This window comes from Schistocerca serialis, chromosome 8 (assembly GCF_023864345.2).
Source record: "Schistocerca serialis cubense isolate TAMUIC-IGC-003099 chromosome 8, iqSchSeri2.2, whole genome shotgun sequence".
NCBI classification, from domain to species: domain Eukaryota; kingdom Metazoa; phylum Arthropoda; class Insecta; order Orthoptera; family Acrididae; genus Schistocerca; species Schistocerca serialis.
Window position 1 is genome coordinate 573,305,746 of NC_064645.1, and position 18,510 is coordinate 573,324,255.

Consider the following 18,510-nt stretch of genomic DNA (forward strand, 5'->3'; position numbering starts at 1 on the left):
TTATCCTGCTGTAAATTTGGATTACATTTCTTTCCTATTACAAATGTGATATGTCCTCTTTACCCTTGTTGCACAAAATGTGGTTGCCTTGGGATCACATTGGTTATGTTGATAAAGTTTTATGTAAAGTATCAGTGTGTCAGCGCTGCATGCAGGCATTTGTTGTTGGCTCTGGTTATCTATTGCAAACAAAGAAAAACAGATAAGAGGAAAAACTTCTGCTTGTGAGTGCTCCTACAATACCATTTGTAGATTGTATCAAGCATTGTGACTGGAATGGAAAACTTCAGAGTGTTTATACAAAAATATTATGACAAGTTAGCACGGGATAAAATAGAAAAGAATGACAGTTAAAACAGGGGACAACCAAGCAATGAAGGAAAAAACCTGTAATTTTAAAGAATTGTGGTAATTTTTCATTGTTTTACTTTAACATTAAATTTTTTGTAATTTTGACTGGTAAGAACTGATGCCTAACAAAAAATTTTATTTTAGGCCACTGCTGTAGAATAATACTGCAGCAGTAAAATATAAATGAGAGACTAACGCCAAAATACAACTTTAGTTGCAAAAAGAATGCATCATTTACAACAACAAAACACAGTGCGCACCTATTGTCTGTCGACAGCAAAATGTGTCAAAGGCTTTAGGATGAAGAGTAGCCAATACTTTTAAATACAAACTGCTTTCGATGAGCACAATGATGTGAGAAAATGTTGTGAATGGTACTTTGAGCAGTGTTAATTTCAAAGCAAATTTCTTTGTACGCAACATGAATTAAGTTACATGTGGATATGTGCAATGAATTTCTTAAATCACTGAGCGTTTGACACTCATTCAAAACAACCACTTGGAAAAATTTTACTGGCATGTTTGTGTTTGTTATATCTCGTAGGGTAACATACGCTAAATAGATCAATATTATATGTGAAAGCTTAGCTTTTCTTGTAGCTATATGTATGTATGTAAATATAAACCAGTAACTTTTCCTATTTCTGTGTTCATACTGCACCATGTGTCCTATGAACTGAATATCTGGTGTCACTGGCTGGCAACATCACATGATTATGTGAGCTAGGATTGGCTGACAAAAGTGCAGTGCAATCTCGATTTCAGTGCTTCAGAAACTACTGCGCTTTATGATGTATAAAATCTTTACATTCCAAGAATTGATAAGTTTTACAGCTCAAAGGGAGAGTAAATTGTCACTTAACAAGTAGAAAGTGTATTTCCACATGGGAAAAAGTGTATTTTTAACTGGGAAATCCAGAATTTTTTTCCTGTCTACTTACATATCCTGGAAAATTTTTTGAGTAAAAGTTATGTTGTGTACATTTATCAAGTAGTGTTCAAACTGTTGCCATATCTTCATCTTAGGTTTTCCCTCTCAGCTGATATGTTATTTTCTGTGGGCAAATAAATATATGAAATCATATTAATTGTTTCTACAGATAATTACAATTTTTACAATTTCGCTCTTAAATATTATAAATTATGCAAACATCTCAGTTTGAAGAGCAATGAGAGGGTAATTAGGGAGTGTCAGGCTAGATTCATACAAAACTGTAAACCTGGACAGCAATAAGAGTCAAGAGGAAAGTGGTATTTATTTAACTATGTCTGTGAGCAACAAAATAAGCATTACATGGAATACGGAAGGTCTTAAACACAAATGTAGAAGAAGGGAGGCTTGCGAGGAAGGATAACAGAACACATCAAAACCAGCCAATCTCCCCCCCCCCCCCCCCCCCCCCCACACACACACACACACACACACACACACACACACACACACACACACACACACACAAAAGGAAAAAAAAGGAGATTTGTTAGTGCTTCACTGTGCAGGATATTTGTGTGTTGCTGTGCTCAAGCACATCCTTTTGTCAGTTAGTCAGGAGGAATGCAGTAAAATTCCACTTGTGGAAAGCATGATGGAAGGAACTGATATGTTTGAAGAAATCATTTTGGAAATTTGTAAAGACTTACTGAAAAAATGGGAAAACGAAGGGAGGATGAAAAATGAAAATCTAGAATGTTGTTAATGCTTACAGCAATTGACTTATACAATACAGTAAAATAATTTGCAATAACAGTACCATGCTGAGTTGCATAACTGGGGGAGCTCAACTGGCAAAAAAGTTGTGGAGCCTAACATTGTGTTGGGGTTTATGGGCACTCAACATCGAGGTCATCAGCGCCTCATTGGCCAATATAACTATGCTGATAATATAGATCGAAGATAAATCAAACCAAAATACCATATTTACTCATATCTGTTGAATCAGACCCACGGCAGAGGACAGGAGGTGGAAATAAGAGCAGCACTTTTAAAACTTGTAAGTAATATCACGTGTAAAAATGCACTTATTTCAGGTGCTTAATATGACACAGTAAGTCAGTGTTGTTGAACTAATGCCCAATAACTGTAGTTCCTTTGCATTCCCATGTTTAGATTTGCATGATTGCACTTTTCACATTTCATTATATTGAAGACACTAACCACTCTATGTAATCCAAATAATGTTACGACATTTCCTGGGGTTAATTTCTGGGGTGTAAATAAGTGAAAATTATTGGTGGATGATTGCATGTACTTTTCCTCCTTTTTTTCCCTATCCCAGCTTGGATGGCTTATAGTAGATAATTTCTTTCAGGCCCAGTTATTTTATTTAAATGTTGATAATTTTCATTTAGCGGAAATGCTGAGTCGCGATAGGCACAACAAAAAGATCACACAATTATAGCTTCGGCCATTAAGGCATCTGTCAGCAATAGACACACATACACACACTCATGCAAACGCAACTTGGATACACGCTGCCAGTGTGGTTTCAGCTATCTGAGACTGCAGAGGTGTGTGCAAGTTGCGCGTGCGTGTGCGTGCGTGTGTGTGTGTGTGTGTGTGTGTGTGTGTTGCTGACAAAGGCCTTAAGGGACAAAAGCTGTAATTGTGTGAATCTTTTTATTGTGCCTATCGCGACTCAGCATTTCCGCTATACAGTGAGTAGCAACTTTCCTTCTGTAATATTGTTACATTACATCTTGGATTTTCCATTGGTTAATTTCCATTTACATATTCTTGAGGCTCTTGCACATAAAGAGGTCTCCTGGCATGATTTTGTGTTTCATATAAATGTGAAAGGAATGCAAAGCATAAATTTCTGTAGTTAATTGTTCTGTGGCCATAAAAGGCTTTTGAAACTGTACGTACACATACTGTATGCATGATTTTAAGGTATTGTGGCTTAGATTGCTTCTCCTATATAGCATATTTTACAGACTGTAAAATGCACCTTAATTTTTAAGCAATTTTTTTAAAAAATATTTTTGCCTTTTTTATTGTTAGATTGCAAAGCCAGACTAAAAACAAAATTCTAATTTATAAAACCGAACTGACCTTTAAAATTAATGAATATCATCTGAACTTTCTTCTTCTTCTTTGTCCTCTTCGTATATAAGATGGTCTTCAGTGCCATCGGGAGCTTACTTATTCCTCACTTCTTTAAAGATTTAACAAATAATGTCTTCTCTCATTCTAGACCATGATTGTTTTATCCACTGACGCACTTGTTTGATTGTAGGTTGTCTTAAAGCTCCCATCAGTGTGAATTTATGTTAGGTACCTTCCATCATCCATTTGTTCCATTCCTAGGTTTCTTTCATCATCCATTTGTTCCCTTCCTCTCTCACACACAAACTGTAAATGGTTTATTTATTGAGACATCAAGAGGTTGCAGTTGTGAAGTAAGTGCTCCCAGAATAACAGCAAGCTGTCTCAATGTCTGTTTCACAGAATTTTTCTAATGACTACGAAAATGAGTTAGTACAAGAAGAGAACTCTTCTTCAATAAAGCACCTTTCCTTTTCTCCCACACTCTGTAAATCCATAATTTCATGCCAGCCTCATCCATCTGACCCTTGTATGTTAACACCACCATATGACGGTATTTCAGAAGTTTTTGGCATTGTTTTGCACATGAAAATGATAAGCACAACATGGATGGGCAACATGTAGTGCATTTTTATAGTTACCGTTTTAGCATCTTTCATGGCAACAGTTCTGTTACTCGGCACATCAAATGTTAGAGGAGTTTTGTCCATATTTGCTATTTGTCTTAGTTCCACATTGGTTTTCTTTTGATGTTGAATAATAAAGAGGTGGAAAGATAATATTTTTTTCTTCATACTCTTGAGGCACTTTTTTAAGATATTTTGGGTTTGGTTCGCATGCTAGGTCCATGACATTTCGTAAACCTGTAGCACCAACCAACTCCACCCGTAAAATCTGTTAAGTTCCAATGTAGCACTAGCTTACGATTGTGTATTTGACTCATTTTTGTATTAATTTCAGTACCATTTTGATGGTGTCCTTGAATCCATTTCAATATTTCATCTTCTAGTTTTGGCCATTTTGCATTCAGTCCTGTATTTTCCCATTTAGTCTTCCACATTTTATTTCAGTTCTTCTTTACTAGCCCACCAACGGCAAATGTTTGGTGCTAGCTTTTTGTTATTTTTATTTATTTATTTATTTTTTTTTTTTTTTTTTTTTTCGTGTTGGTGGAGGACTGAAATGTCATTCAGCTGCTCTGTTTCCTTGTTGCTCTCCATTTGCTATTAGTTTCTGTCTATAGCCCACATCTTATGACTAGCTGTTACTTTTTTTTTACATTATGAAACTAGCTACTAACAAAAATATTTTACTGTTACCAATAACACAAATCACTTTCAGTTCAAGTTCACTGGCACCGTAGACTGTAATGACGCATCATAGGCTAGACAGAATTCTGGGTTGTGAATACCCACAACACGTTTGTCGCACAGGTGCACTGCTGCTGGCAGTTAAATCGAGTGTTGGCAGATAGAGACAGCTTTCCTTTGGCATTGGACGTATGGCTGTTTTTAAGACTGATAGGAATTTTAAATCAAACACACAACATTTTCATATTAATTTCGAGTGTAAGATGCACCTGAATTTTGGATGCAGTTTTTTGAAGAAAGAAGTGCATCATATAGTCCGTAAAATACAGTAGGTAGTTATCTCCCAGATGAGACAGAAATGCTGGCCATTACTAACCTTCAGGAGGCAAAATATTTAGAATCACTGCTACACAGGTGTGAAAGTGAAAGTGACAACACTATCCTAGGTTTTGAAACTGTCAGTTCATTCCTCAGTAAGCAGAGGAGGATAGACTGGGGAAGATGATAAAAGGAAAGACAGGTCACTCACAGATTCCAGGCTGAGAGGGACTCACTTGTATTGAAGGTGAGGGTAAACAAACATGCTTGAAAACTTGTATGGCAAGCTCAGAAACACCTTGCAGAGCATTAGCATGAATTCAAATACATTGAGTGCACAAGCAGAAAATCAAAAGCTCTGGAGCCTGACCAGCTCGGTTGGAGTTGATTTGTTTGAATAAGGTTGTAGAGGGTCAGCAAAGATCAAAAAGTTTGGCAAACACGCTGTCATCCCTGTCCTGCAGTCAGGAGCAACAAATGTAGATACGGGTTCTGCACAGATTGATTGCCTGAGCCACCGAAGGCAAGTACATAAACATTTTTACAGCATTACAGGAGAAAAATGTGCACTCAGAAATGAGTGGCAGCTAAAAGAAGCAGTTGGATTGATACCCGAGGGATTTGTTTGTGAGTAGTGGAGCAATAGGTTTTGAGCTGATTTTTGAACTCCAGCCAACTGTTGACATGGTTTCCAGTTTCAGGCTGACATAATTTAGCATTTAAAAAAAGCACCAGCTTATTTTCACCCATAATTGCATTATCATCATCATCATCTTTGTATTGACCAACTGGGATCACATAACTTCAGTTCATCTTCTTTATTGTTTTCTATTTTCCAGAACGCCTCCATCTTCTTCCCATGTGGTCTTTTTTCTTTATTCTGTCCATGTTGTCCCTGATTTCTTATTCCTTCTGCCTTAAAAGTCTTCTAAATTTAGTATTTTATTCTTTGAAACGTTTTTTTCTGTTATTTCTGATTCTTTGATGGTGTGTCTTTAGTTCTTTTCTTATTTATGTAATCCATGCCATTTTCCAGAGATACACTGTCTCAGAGAAGACTGGCTGGAACACACACACACACACACACACACACACACACACACACACACACACACAATCACCTTGCTAATGTAACAGCTGAATAACATCCCAAAGTTAACACCAACCCTGCAGCTGAAAGTATTGAGTTGATTAACTGTGTATATGCATGGTAGTCAGTTTAGCTGTTCATAACTGTGTTATAATGCTTGTCTTAATGTAAAATAAATGGAAAGTATTACTCAGTGAAGTGATGTGTCATCTGAGCTCGGCAATTGCATGAAACAGTTGTAACATTTCATACTTTACAATATGAGGAAATACAATTATGAAAAGGATAGAGTGCTGCTCATCATAGAGATGACCCACTGACTTGCTGACATAGGCAGAAGAAAAAGACTTCATGGAGTATTCTGTTTACTTGCTGTAGTTGTAATCAACCATTGTATTGAATTTTTGGAGCTCCTATTTTGAGAAGGTTGGAAAACTACTGTTACATGTTAACATCTTGTCAGTGTATCCGTAAAATTAGTCTTTCTGTTGAGTAGCATAAGTTGGATTCTTGCATATCATTAAATGTTACTTTTTCTATATGTAGACCCATTTTCTCATCACTCTTTGTGTCTGAACTCTCATTATACCTCAAAAACCTTACAACAGAATTATTGCATTGCCATGCTGAGTACTCTTCTGGAAAGACTTTTTGCACTGTTTGTCCATCTTTCACACTGTTCCAATAACTGTTACTTCAAACTTCAGTCAAGGCACATTTTACCTTACATCATACCAGCTCCACTCTTAATTGCTTCTGATCACCCTCATAACATTTTAAATATCTTTATTGAAACGTTACATTTCCAAAACACCTTCACACCAAATGCCCCCCCCCCCCCCCCTTCCCGTCATTCAACTAATTCCACTGTAAAACCTTCTCCATGCACCAACCCACAATCATTGCTCTATCCCTTCCACTGACAGAGTGTACAACGTTCCAGGCAGTCATATGTGACTCACTCATGTCATTTGTTGACACAGCATTCCTCTTAGGGATGGCTGCCTAAAAACTGATAGATTGGACACAGACAAGCTGTTGCCACTGCTCAGTTACCGAGACTGCTCTCCAACATGACTCGAGAGGCTTGAGTGGTGGCTACACTGCACAGTGTATTTGGATTCTTCTACTGAGCACCAGTTTTTCTGAACTCTAGAGACAACAATTGTATCTTCATATTATCCGCCCACATTTTACTTCAGACAGTGGAAACTCCGGGTTGAAATATCAACAATGTGAGGAAAAGATAAATTGCTACTTACCAGAAAGATGACACATTAAGCTGCAGACAGGCACAATTAAGACACTTAAATATTATCTTTTGGCCAAAACCTTCAGCAGAAAAAGATGAAGGCTGTGGCCGAAAGCTAAACACACACACCATTCATTCATTCACAAGCAAGCACACCTCACGCACACATGACAGCCAACTCCAGCAGTACGGACCATTCTGGTTTAAGCTGCTGGAGTTGATGGTCATGTGTGTGTAAGGCTTGCTAGCTTGTCAATGAGTGGTGTGTGTTTCTCTTTCTTTTTCTGATGAAGGCTGTGGCTGAAAGCTAATGTGTAAGTGTCTTTTAAGTGTGCCTATTTGCAACTTAATATGTTGTCTGGTTATAATAGAGGGAAACATTCCACGTAGGAAATATATATCTAAAAACAAAGATGATGTGACTTACCAAATGAAAGTGCTGGCAGGTCGACAGACACACAAACAAACACAAACATACACACCCTTTATGATAAGTAGCAGTCTATCTTTTCCTTACATTGTTCACATTTTACTTTAGTTTTTCAGGCTTATTAGAATTTTTACTTATTCTCCAACTGTCTTAAACTCGTAATTTCACTCTACTTGTCGAATACACTATACTTTTCTCTTTTTTTCCATTTTTATATCCTACTTTACTTTTCAGTGTGCTTCCTAATGCATTATGTTTCACTCTCTCTCATTCTGACTTCTTTTGCACTAAACAGATTCTGAGCACAATTTATCTGTCGTTCTGATTGACCTTGGATCATTGGAGGAAATAGACATTGTGAGCTTTACCATTTCATGATCACACATAAATCTGTAAATCTGCTGCTCTCTCTTTTGTTGTTACAAATCATACAAGGGGAAGTCACGAGTTTTAACTGTCACCATGAAAAAATGAAGTTATCTAAATTCATTTTGTGTTTACTTGTAGATATTTGTCTGCAGTCTTGATATGCATTAAAATCTCCATGCCACAGTATTGCAGTATGCCCCTAGTGGAGGGGTGGCTCACAGTCCTTCCATTGATAAAGTGGAGTTCTGTGCTGTAATTCATTTTCTGTAACATTACTACTGCTGCCAAAAACGAATTACTCCACAATATTCTGTTGTATCAGTGGGCTGCACCATTTTGTTTCGACTGCTACGGTACTGTAGTTTGGAGATTTCACCATGTACCAGAACTGCAAAGTGCACTACGAACAAATGAACAAACAAAATTATTTATGAGATTTAACATTTCTCTTTTAAGTTGGTGATTCAAATTTTACAATTAACCCTTGAACGTATTTAAATAAGGCAACTATACACACACTATTCAATAATCACTGATATTTTCACTGGTACGATACTATCCTCCAACATTTCTTATCAACTCCTCTTATGAGTTTCTTTCCTCTTCAGTTCTTCCTAGTTCCTCTTCACTTTCTACAGTATGTAGCAATTTTTAGATGGCTTTCTGTAGTGTACAACATTTCATATGCTTCCAGTATTTTCAGTTTTCCTTGTTTCGTGTTTCACTTCCATTATAATACTGTTCTCCAGATATACATTTTCGAAACAATTATCTTCAATTTCATGTCAATATTTAATACCAGAGGAGTTCTGTTGCTGACTTTTGTTCATCTGTATCAATCCACTTCTGATATACCACCATTCTGGATGTCTCGTGTATTTTTGCTTTCTAGATGTGAAGTCTTTCACTACTTATACTAGGTACTCACCAGTTTTTGTGTATTAAGAAGGGACTAAAGACCCTGTTCTTCTTTCTTCTGTTCTTCATCACTTGTTTATGCTCAACAAAAATTCTGTGCTAAGTAATTTGCTGTATCAATGCAACAACTTTTTTAAGTATTCAGCATTGTTGAAGTTCTTTCTTCACAGTTACCTTACCACTCTTCCTAATTTTGGTGATGCAAACATCCATTAAATCTTTCACTTAGCTGCCTTTCCTTTTAATCAGATTAATTAATACTAATCTAATGTCAGATCTGTGTCACGATTTTTCAGCAATCCTGTTGTGAAAATCTGATTGGAAAATCAGTGTAGCTTCAGAGGTTTTTTCCCGATTCTTAGGATGTGGCTGTTACAGGATTATTTTGGAAGTTTGCCTGTTTCTTGTGTGCTTTTTGAAATGAAGTGGTTTGTATTGCATTCTCATGCTGTTGTTCTTTTCTGTCTTTGTGAGAAATTCATCACTTTGAAGATGTGAGGGGTGTCTGAGATTGTTTACTCCTCCTTGACGGAATGATGGCACTTCCGTATATCAGAAGTATTTGACCACTGTAATACAATATCTCATTTATGAAAACTGTGACTGTGCTGGAACCTGGGCTTTTTGGGTTAAAGATCATAGATAATAATCAATAGAATACGCTGAAAAAAGGTGTGTCTAAAAGATGCAATGCAGAAAAATGGGTGTTGCACTAGCTTGTATATTCCATTTACTGGAAAACATTCAACTTTGGAGATCCTGCTATTGAATATACTACTGCAGGCATAACTTCCAGCTTTATGTGGATATATGAAACTCTCCACCCAAGTTGACTGTGTTAAGCTTATTAATACATTTTTCCCTGAAGGAGTGCAAACATACAAATTCTCATTTGTCTTCATTGAAATTTGAAACAGGAAATTTAGAAATAGGAGGAATTATATTTATATATACAGTTTCCCTCATCAACATTCTTTTTTTGTCCACTGATATTTTTTTTTTATATTCTTGTATAAAGTGTACTTCATCGAGCTGATAGTCATTATTAGGAGTGAAATGGATTTCTGAACAAGGAATTGCCCCCTAATTATAAGGAGAATTCGTGTGCCTGTGAGCACTGCATTTTCACCCTTTATTCCCAAGATCAACGATCATTAAGAATGTACTGAGAGATATTTATTATTTTTTAAATAACATGGTAATTGTTAAAATTAGCCTAATTTAAATGCATATTATTCTTTTCCATGTACAACATTACAAGATTATATATCCTTTTAACTTTCACAGTGGAGTTACGATGTAGATTTCAATGAATGTGTTGTGACAAATCAGAGTTAGTGCTACATGAGGGCTGTGCTAGACCATTAGGTTATCTTAGCACCCTCAAAACCTGACGTAAACTTTTGTTGTTATTGGTGTCATCTTTTTTGTCCTCCAAACGTAAAACCGGAGGTTCTTTCATGGGACATGTATGTATAACATTACTGGGGAAGCAGTTTTGGTGGAGGACAGTGGCTTACCTTGCCATAAGGATGTATGCCAATTCTGTTTAAAACAATGGGATGAAATGTAAGTGACACCAAAATTTGGAGTTAGGCCATGAAGTGTGTTAAGATAGGTCGAAGGTGACTGCTCGCACTAAGCCGGAGGTCTGCTCAAAGCTTAGTCTGGCACAAATTTTTGTTTGTCACGACATATTCATTACATTGCAGATTCAGCATTTCTGAATAGTTTTCACCAACATCACTTCACATAATTTTGTGAATTGAATTCTAGATTTGTAAGGTTATGAAGTCTGCTTAAATTGGTATCTGCTTTCAAGTATTTTAGGTTATTGTAGTTTAAAAGTTAGAGACAATAATTGTTGTCCAGATTCCCTGTTTAACTTCTCATGTCTAATTTCATTGACAAATACAACACCAACTTCTCACAATTTTAAAGGTCAAACTGGTGACCAGACACCACAGAGAGAAAGGGGGAACAGTCATGATCGAAACTATTCAATGGTTTTAAATATTTTTGGTAACATAGTCAACAAGAATGAAATCTGTGTTTCATAATTGTACAAAATCAGTCTCATCTGTGCAACTGCAGTTGGTAGTTTGTTCTGTTAATGCGCACTGTATTATGAGAACAATATAGAAATTGCGTTGCCAATCTTGTGAAGATGAAGCACATAATGTTGTTGGGTGTTCAGTACAAGAGAGAGACTGAGTTTGACCAGTTGGAATACGCTAGTTAGTGGTAGTGTGGTAGGGCCTTTTTTGTTATCTGTCCATTTAAATGGCAACATTAAGGTGTTCAGCCCTCTCATATGTTTAATCAATCATTTTTAGAGATTCTCTGTAAAATTACAGTATGGAATACAGGTGTATCTTCAGCAATTTGGAATCTACTGATAGATAATGGCTGCCATTATCATTTCCATCCACTACAGTCTTCAGCTGTACATATCTGTATGTTGTTCCTGCATGTTGTCTATGGTTGTCCCACCATCCGTTCATCTGGCTGCATGTCCTGACCATGTACACTACATTTTCTTTGTTTTATTTCCTTCCTGTTTTAGTAATTTCCAATATGATGTATTTCCATTCCTTGCAACATTCAGTTTTTGGCAGTTTTTCATTAAATGTCCCTGTCTCAGTCAAAACTGGCAGTACACAGTGATTGTAAACTTGTCTTTTGAGACTTGTAGCAAGCTTACTTTTTATATCTTATTTGGTTTATCAAAAGCATTCCATGTCATTTTTACTCTTCTGTTGAATTTTGTTGATTGTCAATCAAGTCATTATCTTTATCTTCAATTACATAAAATACAAAGCTCATCAACTAACTCTTAAGACATCACTGTTAATGTGTGCTTTTTTCAGTGAGCCTAATTCCACATTAGCTCTATTAAGTTCTTCCATTAACTATTAACAGTTTATCTGCAGTGGAGCATATAGCACAATGTCAACAGCAAAATGAAGGTGGTTCTTTACATTCCATTACTGTGCATCTGTGTATTCCTTCATTTTCCCAGTTTAAAGATCTGAAAACCTCCTCTTTGAATGCTGAAAATTGATGACATTCAGTTGCCTTGTCTGATATCTGTGTCAGTAGTAAATTTTTTAATATGTGATGAGGTCTGATTTTTCAATATACTCACATAGACTGAATGAGTGCCTTGTTTCTTTAGGGGTATTAATACAGATATTGTTGAAACCAAAGTCTATGAAAACCTGAAAAAGTAGTGACTCATTCTCATTACTTCTATCTAAAATTTTGTTTCTGACCTGCAGTTGATCCATTGTGTTGTATTTACACCAAAAGCCAGTATCTTCTTATGCATGAGTGAAATCCAACATTTTTCTGTGCAGTTGGTAATAATGATAATGAGCGTATGGCACTGGTGGCCGGGAGACCCCTCGCGGGGCAGTTCGGCAGCCGCTCCACAAGTTCTTTAATGCCACTACGGTGTGCAGTTGGTGATATTTTTATTGTAGATCTGATGCATTATGGAGAGGAGGCTTATAGATCTTTACTTTTAATTACAGCATTGTTACATTTCTGGGGCACTGTCTTCCTCTTCAGACATATATAAATAATTATGAAAATTTATTGTGTGATACTTTGCCTCCAGCCTGAATCACGTCTATTGAAATACAAACAACAATGTAGGAAAAGATAGATTGCTACGTACCGCAAAGGAGACACGTCATGTTGCAAATATGCACAATTAAAGTTACAATAACAATTATTAAAAACAATTAAATTTTAATTGTGCCAGTTTTCAATTTAACGTGTCTTTATTTATGGTTAGTAGCACTCTATCTTTTCTTACATTTTTGTTATTCCTATGTGGAGTTTCCATTTATTGAAATACAATCACATCCAGGGGCCTTTCCTAGACCTGGAATAGCATTATACATCACATCTGACATTACGTCCCGAAAGTGTTATTTTCGTTAAATATATGGCTTTGTGAGAGGTGTCTTGAATTATACAAACATTTAATGAAATAATCATCTTTTTGGATGTTGATACTCTTTTGTTTTTTTTTTTTGATGAGAACAAATTGTGAGATATTCTGTCTTACTTTTCCCAGACAAATTTCAACAATGTTTGTGCTGTCATTTATTTTCCAGTCTTACATGATGCTAATAAGTTGCACTGACGGTGGTGACCACGTTTTCTGACAACCCGTCATGATTTTTGGTCCTACTAGCCTTTATTCCCATTATTTACAGTGTCTGAAGTTCGACAGTTTCACACACATTTTTATTTATTTTATCGCAACAGAAGTTGTAGTTACAAATCTGTTAACATAAATGCAACTTACTAGCATCATGTAAAACTGGAAAATATAACCCATTGGTGATAGCACAAACAGCATCTCATGTAGGGTGCAGTATCTCACCAATTTAAAGAAGCCTTGGACTGCTTGTATGGTTTTCTCTAAGTTGTCAGATAATGTATTATTTGACATCTCAACTAGAAATAAGTGCTGTCCTAACACAAGTTCCTGTTTTTATTTTGTACTCTTTCATGTGCTTATTGTTTTTCAGTGTTAGTCTTAAGTGCTCATGAATATAATTTCAGCGGTTCATCAAGCACACATCACAGTGATTTTTCTATGATAAATAATTGTGGTCATGTGTGAGAGATGTATGGCCTTTTCCATCTTATACACTTCAAATTACAAGGTGGTACCCAAAGCAACCCAAGAATTTCATTGTAAAAATCAGAAAACTGCACTTAGGTCCTAATGTCCTATGTCACCTTGAAAGTAGTCAGTGTTGTTCCCATTCTTGGAAGCACCCCTGGAAGCCTGCAGGGTGAAAGGGTGTTCAGGACCCATTGTCATTCGACTTGGAAGTCTTCAATTGAGTCAAAACTTTGCCCTTTTAATGTGATTTTTATTTTCAGGAATAGGTAGAAGTCACATAGGACTAGGTCTGGCGAGTGTGGAGGGTGGGAGACCATTGCCATGTTGTTTTTGGCCAGGAATTTCTTCACAGTGAGTGAGGTATGCCTGGGTTTGTTGTCACGGTGCACCAACCAGTCTTTCTTTTTCCACAAATCCAGCTGTTTGTGCCGAACATTTTCCCTCAGTCGTCTCAGAACTCCTCCCTGCCCGTTGCCAGTCTGACCAGTTGGAACCACCACCTTATGCACTATTTCACGAATGTCAAAAAAATGATCAGCATTGACTTCACATTGCTGCGAACTCATCGAGCTTTTTTCGGCCATGTAGAAGATGGCATTTTCCATTGTGATGATTGCTGCTTCATTTTAAGCTCATAACCATAGACCCAAGGTTCATCATCTGTGCAACTGAGGCTTTGTTGGCTGATGGTGAAAAGGCAAGGGACAGACTTTGGTGCAGTTTGTCTCGTGTTCAGTTCGTCAGCTAGAATTCTTTGACGTGTTCTAGCTCAAGTCTGTTACAAACATGCCTTCAGTCCTCATGAATCGTGTCATGCTTTTTCATGCTCATTGCTGTTGTGCACGTTCAGTTGACCAGAATGTTTGTCACCTTTCACAGATACTCGGCCTTTTTTGAAGTGCTTGAAGCACTCAAATGTTCTTGCTTGACTCAGTGCATTCCCACCAAAATTCTCTGTCAGCTCGTGGTGAGTTTCAGATGCAGTTTTCTTCAACTTGAAACAGAATTTGAAGCAAATCCTTTGCTCCTTCATGTTCACAATTCATAGAAGCACTGAAACACATCCTGACATGTGCAGCTACAACTCTTGCCAAAGATGGCACAACTTAGTGCTGCAGTGGCTACGATGTGTACCTCAAGACGTGTAGTGGTAGAATGTTGTTCTGCTACTGGTTTGATCTGTACAATGAAATTCTTGGATATTTTGGGTAGCACCTTGTATGTTTCAATAATGGAAATTGCAGACAGTACGCCTTCTTCACTCTCTTCCTTTGATTGCAGGCTTAATATTTAGCTGCAAAACCCATTGATCTACATGGAGAAATTTCATAGTCAAAGAACCACTTTCAGCAAACAAAAATGTATGTGACGCTAACTTGGGCAGTTGCTACTATTATTCCAATAAATGGTCTGTCATCATGAAATTCCGTAACTAGTTAATCACGTTCATTTTTCTACTTCAGAAAAGAATTTGTGTATGTCAACCAAGGCTGCAGCAAGAATAAATCTGCCAGTTATCTGAGGAAAAGGAATGTAAGCAGATGAGTGAAGCCAGAAAACTTAGGAAATGGCTTCCTATTGAATTTGAATGAAATGAGTAAGAGCAGACAGACTAAATTCTACCTGTTGGTCACTGCTGACGTATGAAATACAACATTATACAGGGTGTCCATAAAGTCTGGGTTCATAGGGAAGTGTAATAAATAATAATAAGTACATTTTAGTCACTTTAATATAATAAGTAATATTTTCAACTTCATGATTTTCAATGCTTAATTTGATATGCATTGCAAGATTAAGGTGAACTCGATGGAATAGGTCTGAATTGCTGTCAATTTTAGCACACTGACTGGTAATGTGTTCTGTTAAGTGGTTTAAATTTGTAATCTTCATCGAGTAAACTTTCTCTTTCAGCATACACTAGAAAAAGAAAAGGGGAGGAAGATCTGACGAATGGGGTGAACACTCCACATGACCTCTTCTCCCAGTCCAGTGAGGAAAACTGTCATTCAACCAATCTCTTACAGCTGCATCCTGCTGAAACCAGTCTGCAAGTCCCTCACCCAAACCCTCAGTTTGAGGCATCAATTTGTCTCAGCGTGTTCAGATAAGTCTCACCCGTTAAATGTTCACCAAAGAAGGAAGCACATGAGCTTTCCACAAACCACTGCATACATCATCTGTTGGGAGCCCTGCTGTTAGGATGGACTCATCCAATGTGGATTGCTTGAGACCAGTATCAAAGATTCTTTTCGCTTCACTTCACCATTGACGCAAAACACAGCTTCATCACTGAACAACACACAATCTTGAGTGAAATTGGTATTTTCATCCAGTTTATCTGCTAAGCACTCACATCTGCATATGTCTATTGGGATCATCTTCAGTTAAGTGACGCAATATCTGTAACTTGTACAGATGAAACCTCTCCTCTGCCAGGATTTTGGTGATGGTTGTCTTTGGAACACTCAACTCTGTGGATGTCTGATGGAGCAATTTCTTTGGGCTAGCATAAACCTTGGCCAAGACAGCCTCTTTCATTTTGTCTGAAGTCTTTGGTCATCTGGAATGGGGTTTGTCCAACACACAGCCTGTTTTTTTAAACTTGCTGATTAATTTTTCCAATGGAAGCTAATCAAATAGGCTGATGGTGAGGGTGTCGAAGGTTAAATTCTTCTGCAGTATTGTGATATGGCCATCCTTCTCATCCACTTAAGAATACCAACTCCACTTACTCTTCTTTAGACATAGCCATCATTTGGTCTGGAAAAAAATTATTAGAATTTATTTTGTTAATTATTTATTAATATTTATTAGAGTTCCCTATGTATCCAGTCTTTGTGGACACATGTATAAATTTGAATTTTATCCATATTTGGTATGGTGGATGGTATGACGTTTTACAGAAATTCATCTTTTTAGAAGGAATAGAATATGTAAAAAGTGGTTTTTTGCTCATTGCCGGTGTATGTTCACAGCTTTTGGAGCATTCCTGTTCTGATTACACACATTGGTTTCCTTCCTTTGTTTTTGCATCTCTTTTACAATCCTTTGTGTAAATAAGCCCATGAATTATACTGCATTTCTTCTTCGAACGTTTAAAAACATTTCTCTGAGTTAATTTACAATGATGATTGGATTGGGTAAGATTTTTGTAAACAGTCTCCTTAGATGAGGTATGTGTTCCAGATTTTGTACTGAATCTTATGCTGGCTTGTGCTTTTCCAGTAATTAAATTTATATAGTTAACTCACTACAGATGTTAATGTCAAAATTTTTTGACTCACCACATAGAGCAGGCAGTGATTTGCAGTCAGGCTTAATTATAAAGACTGCTGAACATTTAAGCTTTTGAAATAGAAAAAACACACAAACACATTCACACAGAAGCACAATTCATACACACAAATGGCCACTGTCTGTGGTCTGCCATATTTCCATTATGGATAGGGTTGCAAACAATTTGGTCTAGATATTTTCAGAGAAAACTTTTGTAACAGTTTTGCCAGAAATTTTGTCTCATTCATTTTCTTCAGTTCCAAGTATAATAGTTAATATTATTTTTATCCTATCCTCAACAGTGATTCATTTCCACACCATTTTTGCATGCAGACTGTATTTCTACCTCTGTTGATTTAAAATTCTTTCTTACTGCTATAAATACTACACCACCATTTATTCCATAGAGCCCATTGTTTTGGTAACCAGTTATGTTTCCCCCAAAAGTGTCACAGCTAATTTTTTTCAGTTTTAGTGAACTCTCAGTAACGAGTACAGTGCTTATGAGATACATCTCTTTCCATCTTTCAAAGCTTTACCTTCTGAATCATGTACTTTTCTTGCCGTTTGTTAGCTGTTCTAACCGATTATTATGATGAATGTGACTATGCCTCTGCACCTGTTATTGCCTCAGATATTGACATTCATTTGATACTTTTCCCATATAGCTTGTACACTGAACAGTTACGTTGCAGTAAAATAAATGGTCCAGTGCTTGTGCTTTGGTTCTAAAAAAAACTTGCTTGGTTGATGGGGCAGTGGCAGTGCTTTTTCTTTTCTTTGCCGGTGCTTGGGCACAAATGTAAATTCATGTCTTGTTTTACTGTGCACTGAGAAGTAAAAGTATGGCTACAGCAGGAACATAGCTTTATACTTTGTACTGTGGCTGACTTAATGTTCATTCTTATGTTATGTCTTCATTCTAGCTAGTTTTGCTGTCTCTGTAATTGCTTTCAGTTTTCCATCATTGATCTTTGCTATATAAAAAAAAGCCAGAAAAAATAAGCTCTCTGGATATTTTTATATTTCACCTACAAGTTCTGTTAAATAGGGTACACCTACATATATTTATATTAAAAGAGGGCAGTAGTCCATGCAGTTTCTTTTCTCCTCTGGATGCTTGTGGAGTTGAATTCTCAATGCTGATATTTACGTGATTGGTTTGGCATGCACACAGGGTAGCAAAGATCACTGATGGCCTTTTTTTGTGTTGCACACACTAGTGTCAATGTGATTTCATTCTTGTTATGGTGTGGGTGCTATGTGCAGTCTTCAGAGCGCCCCATGCTTGAACGTGCCCATCTGTACTCAGTAGACAAGCAGCAAGTGTCTATAATACAAGTGGGAAGTGAAAGGTTGCCACAAGAGAGCCCATTGTTTCGTGGTAGGACATCGTCTCTAACAGGTGAGTTATATTTTATTCACATAGTAGACACAATACATGGGTTACAAGGAAGCAGGTACCACATCTTTGAATTAAATTGAATTGCTTTTAGCAC

The 18,510-nt window shown here is 36.8% G+C and overlaps 1 protein-coding gene across 6 annotated transcripts in view; it reads left to right on the forward strand.

The window, feature by feature from the left end:
- The window catches only part of LOC126416453 (rho GTPase-activating protein 44-like), a 343,310-nt gene that overhangs the window by 292,190 nt on the left and 32,610 nt on the right, over positions 1–18,510 (forward strand). For 4 of the 6 annotated variants that reach the window (XM_050084185.1, XM_050084183.1, XM_050084181.1 and 1 more), the window contains exon 14: positions 18,281–18,416. The exons of the other annotated variants lie outside the window; for them this stretch is intronic. In XM_050084185.1, the coding sequence (XP_049940142.1) occupies positions 18,281–18,416 (136 nt within the window). The remainder of the gene's footprint in view (positions 1–18,280; positions 18,417–18,510) is intronic. 6 annotated transcript variants of the gene reach the window in all.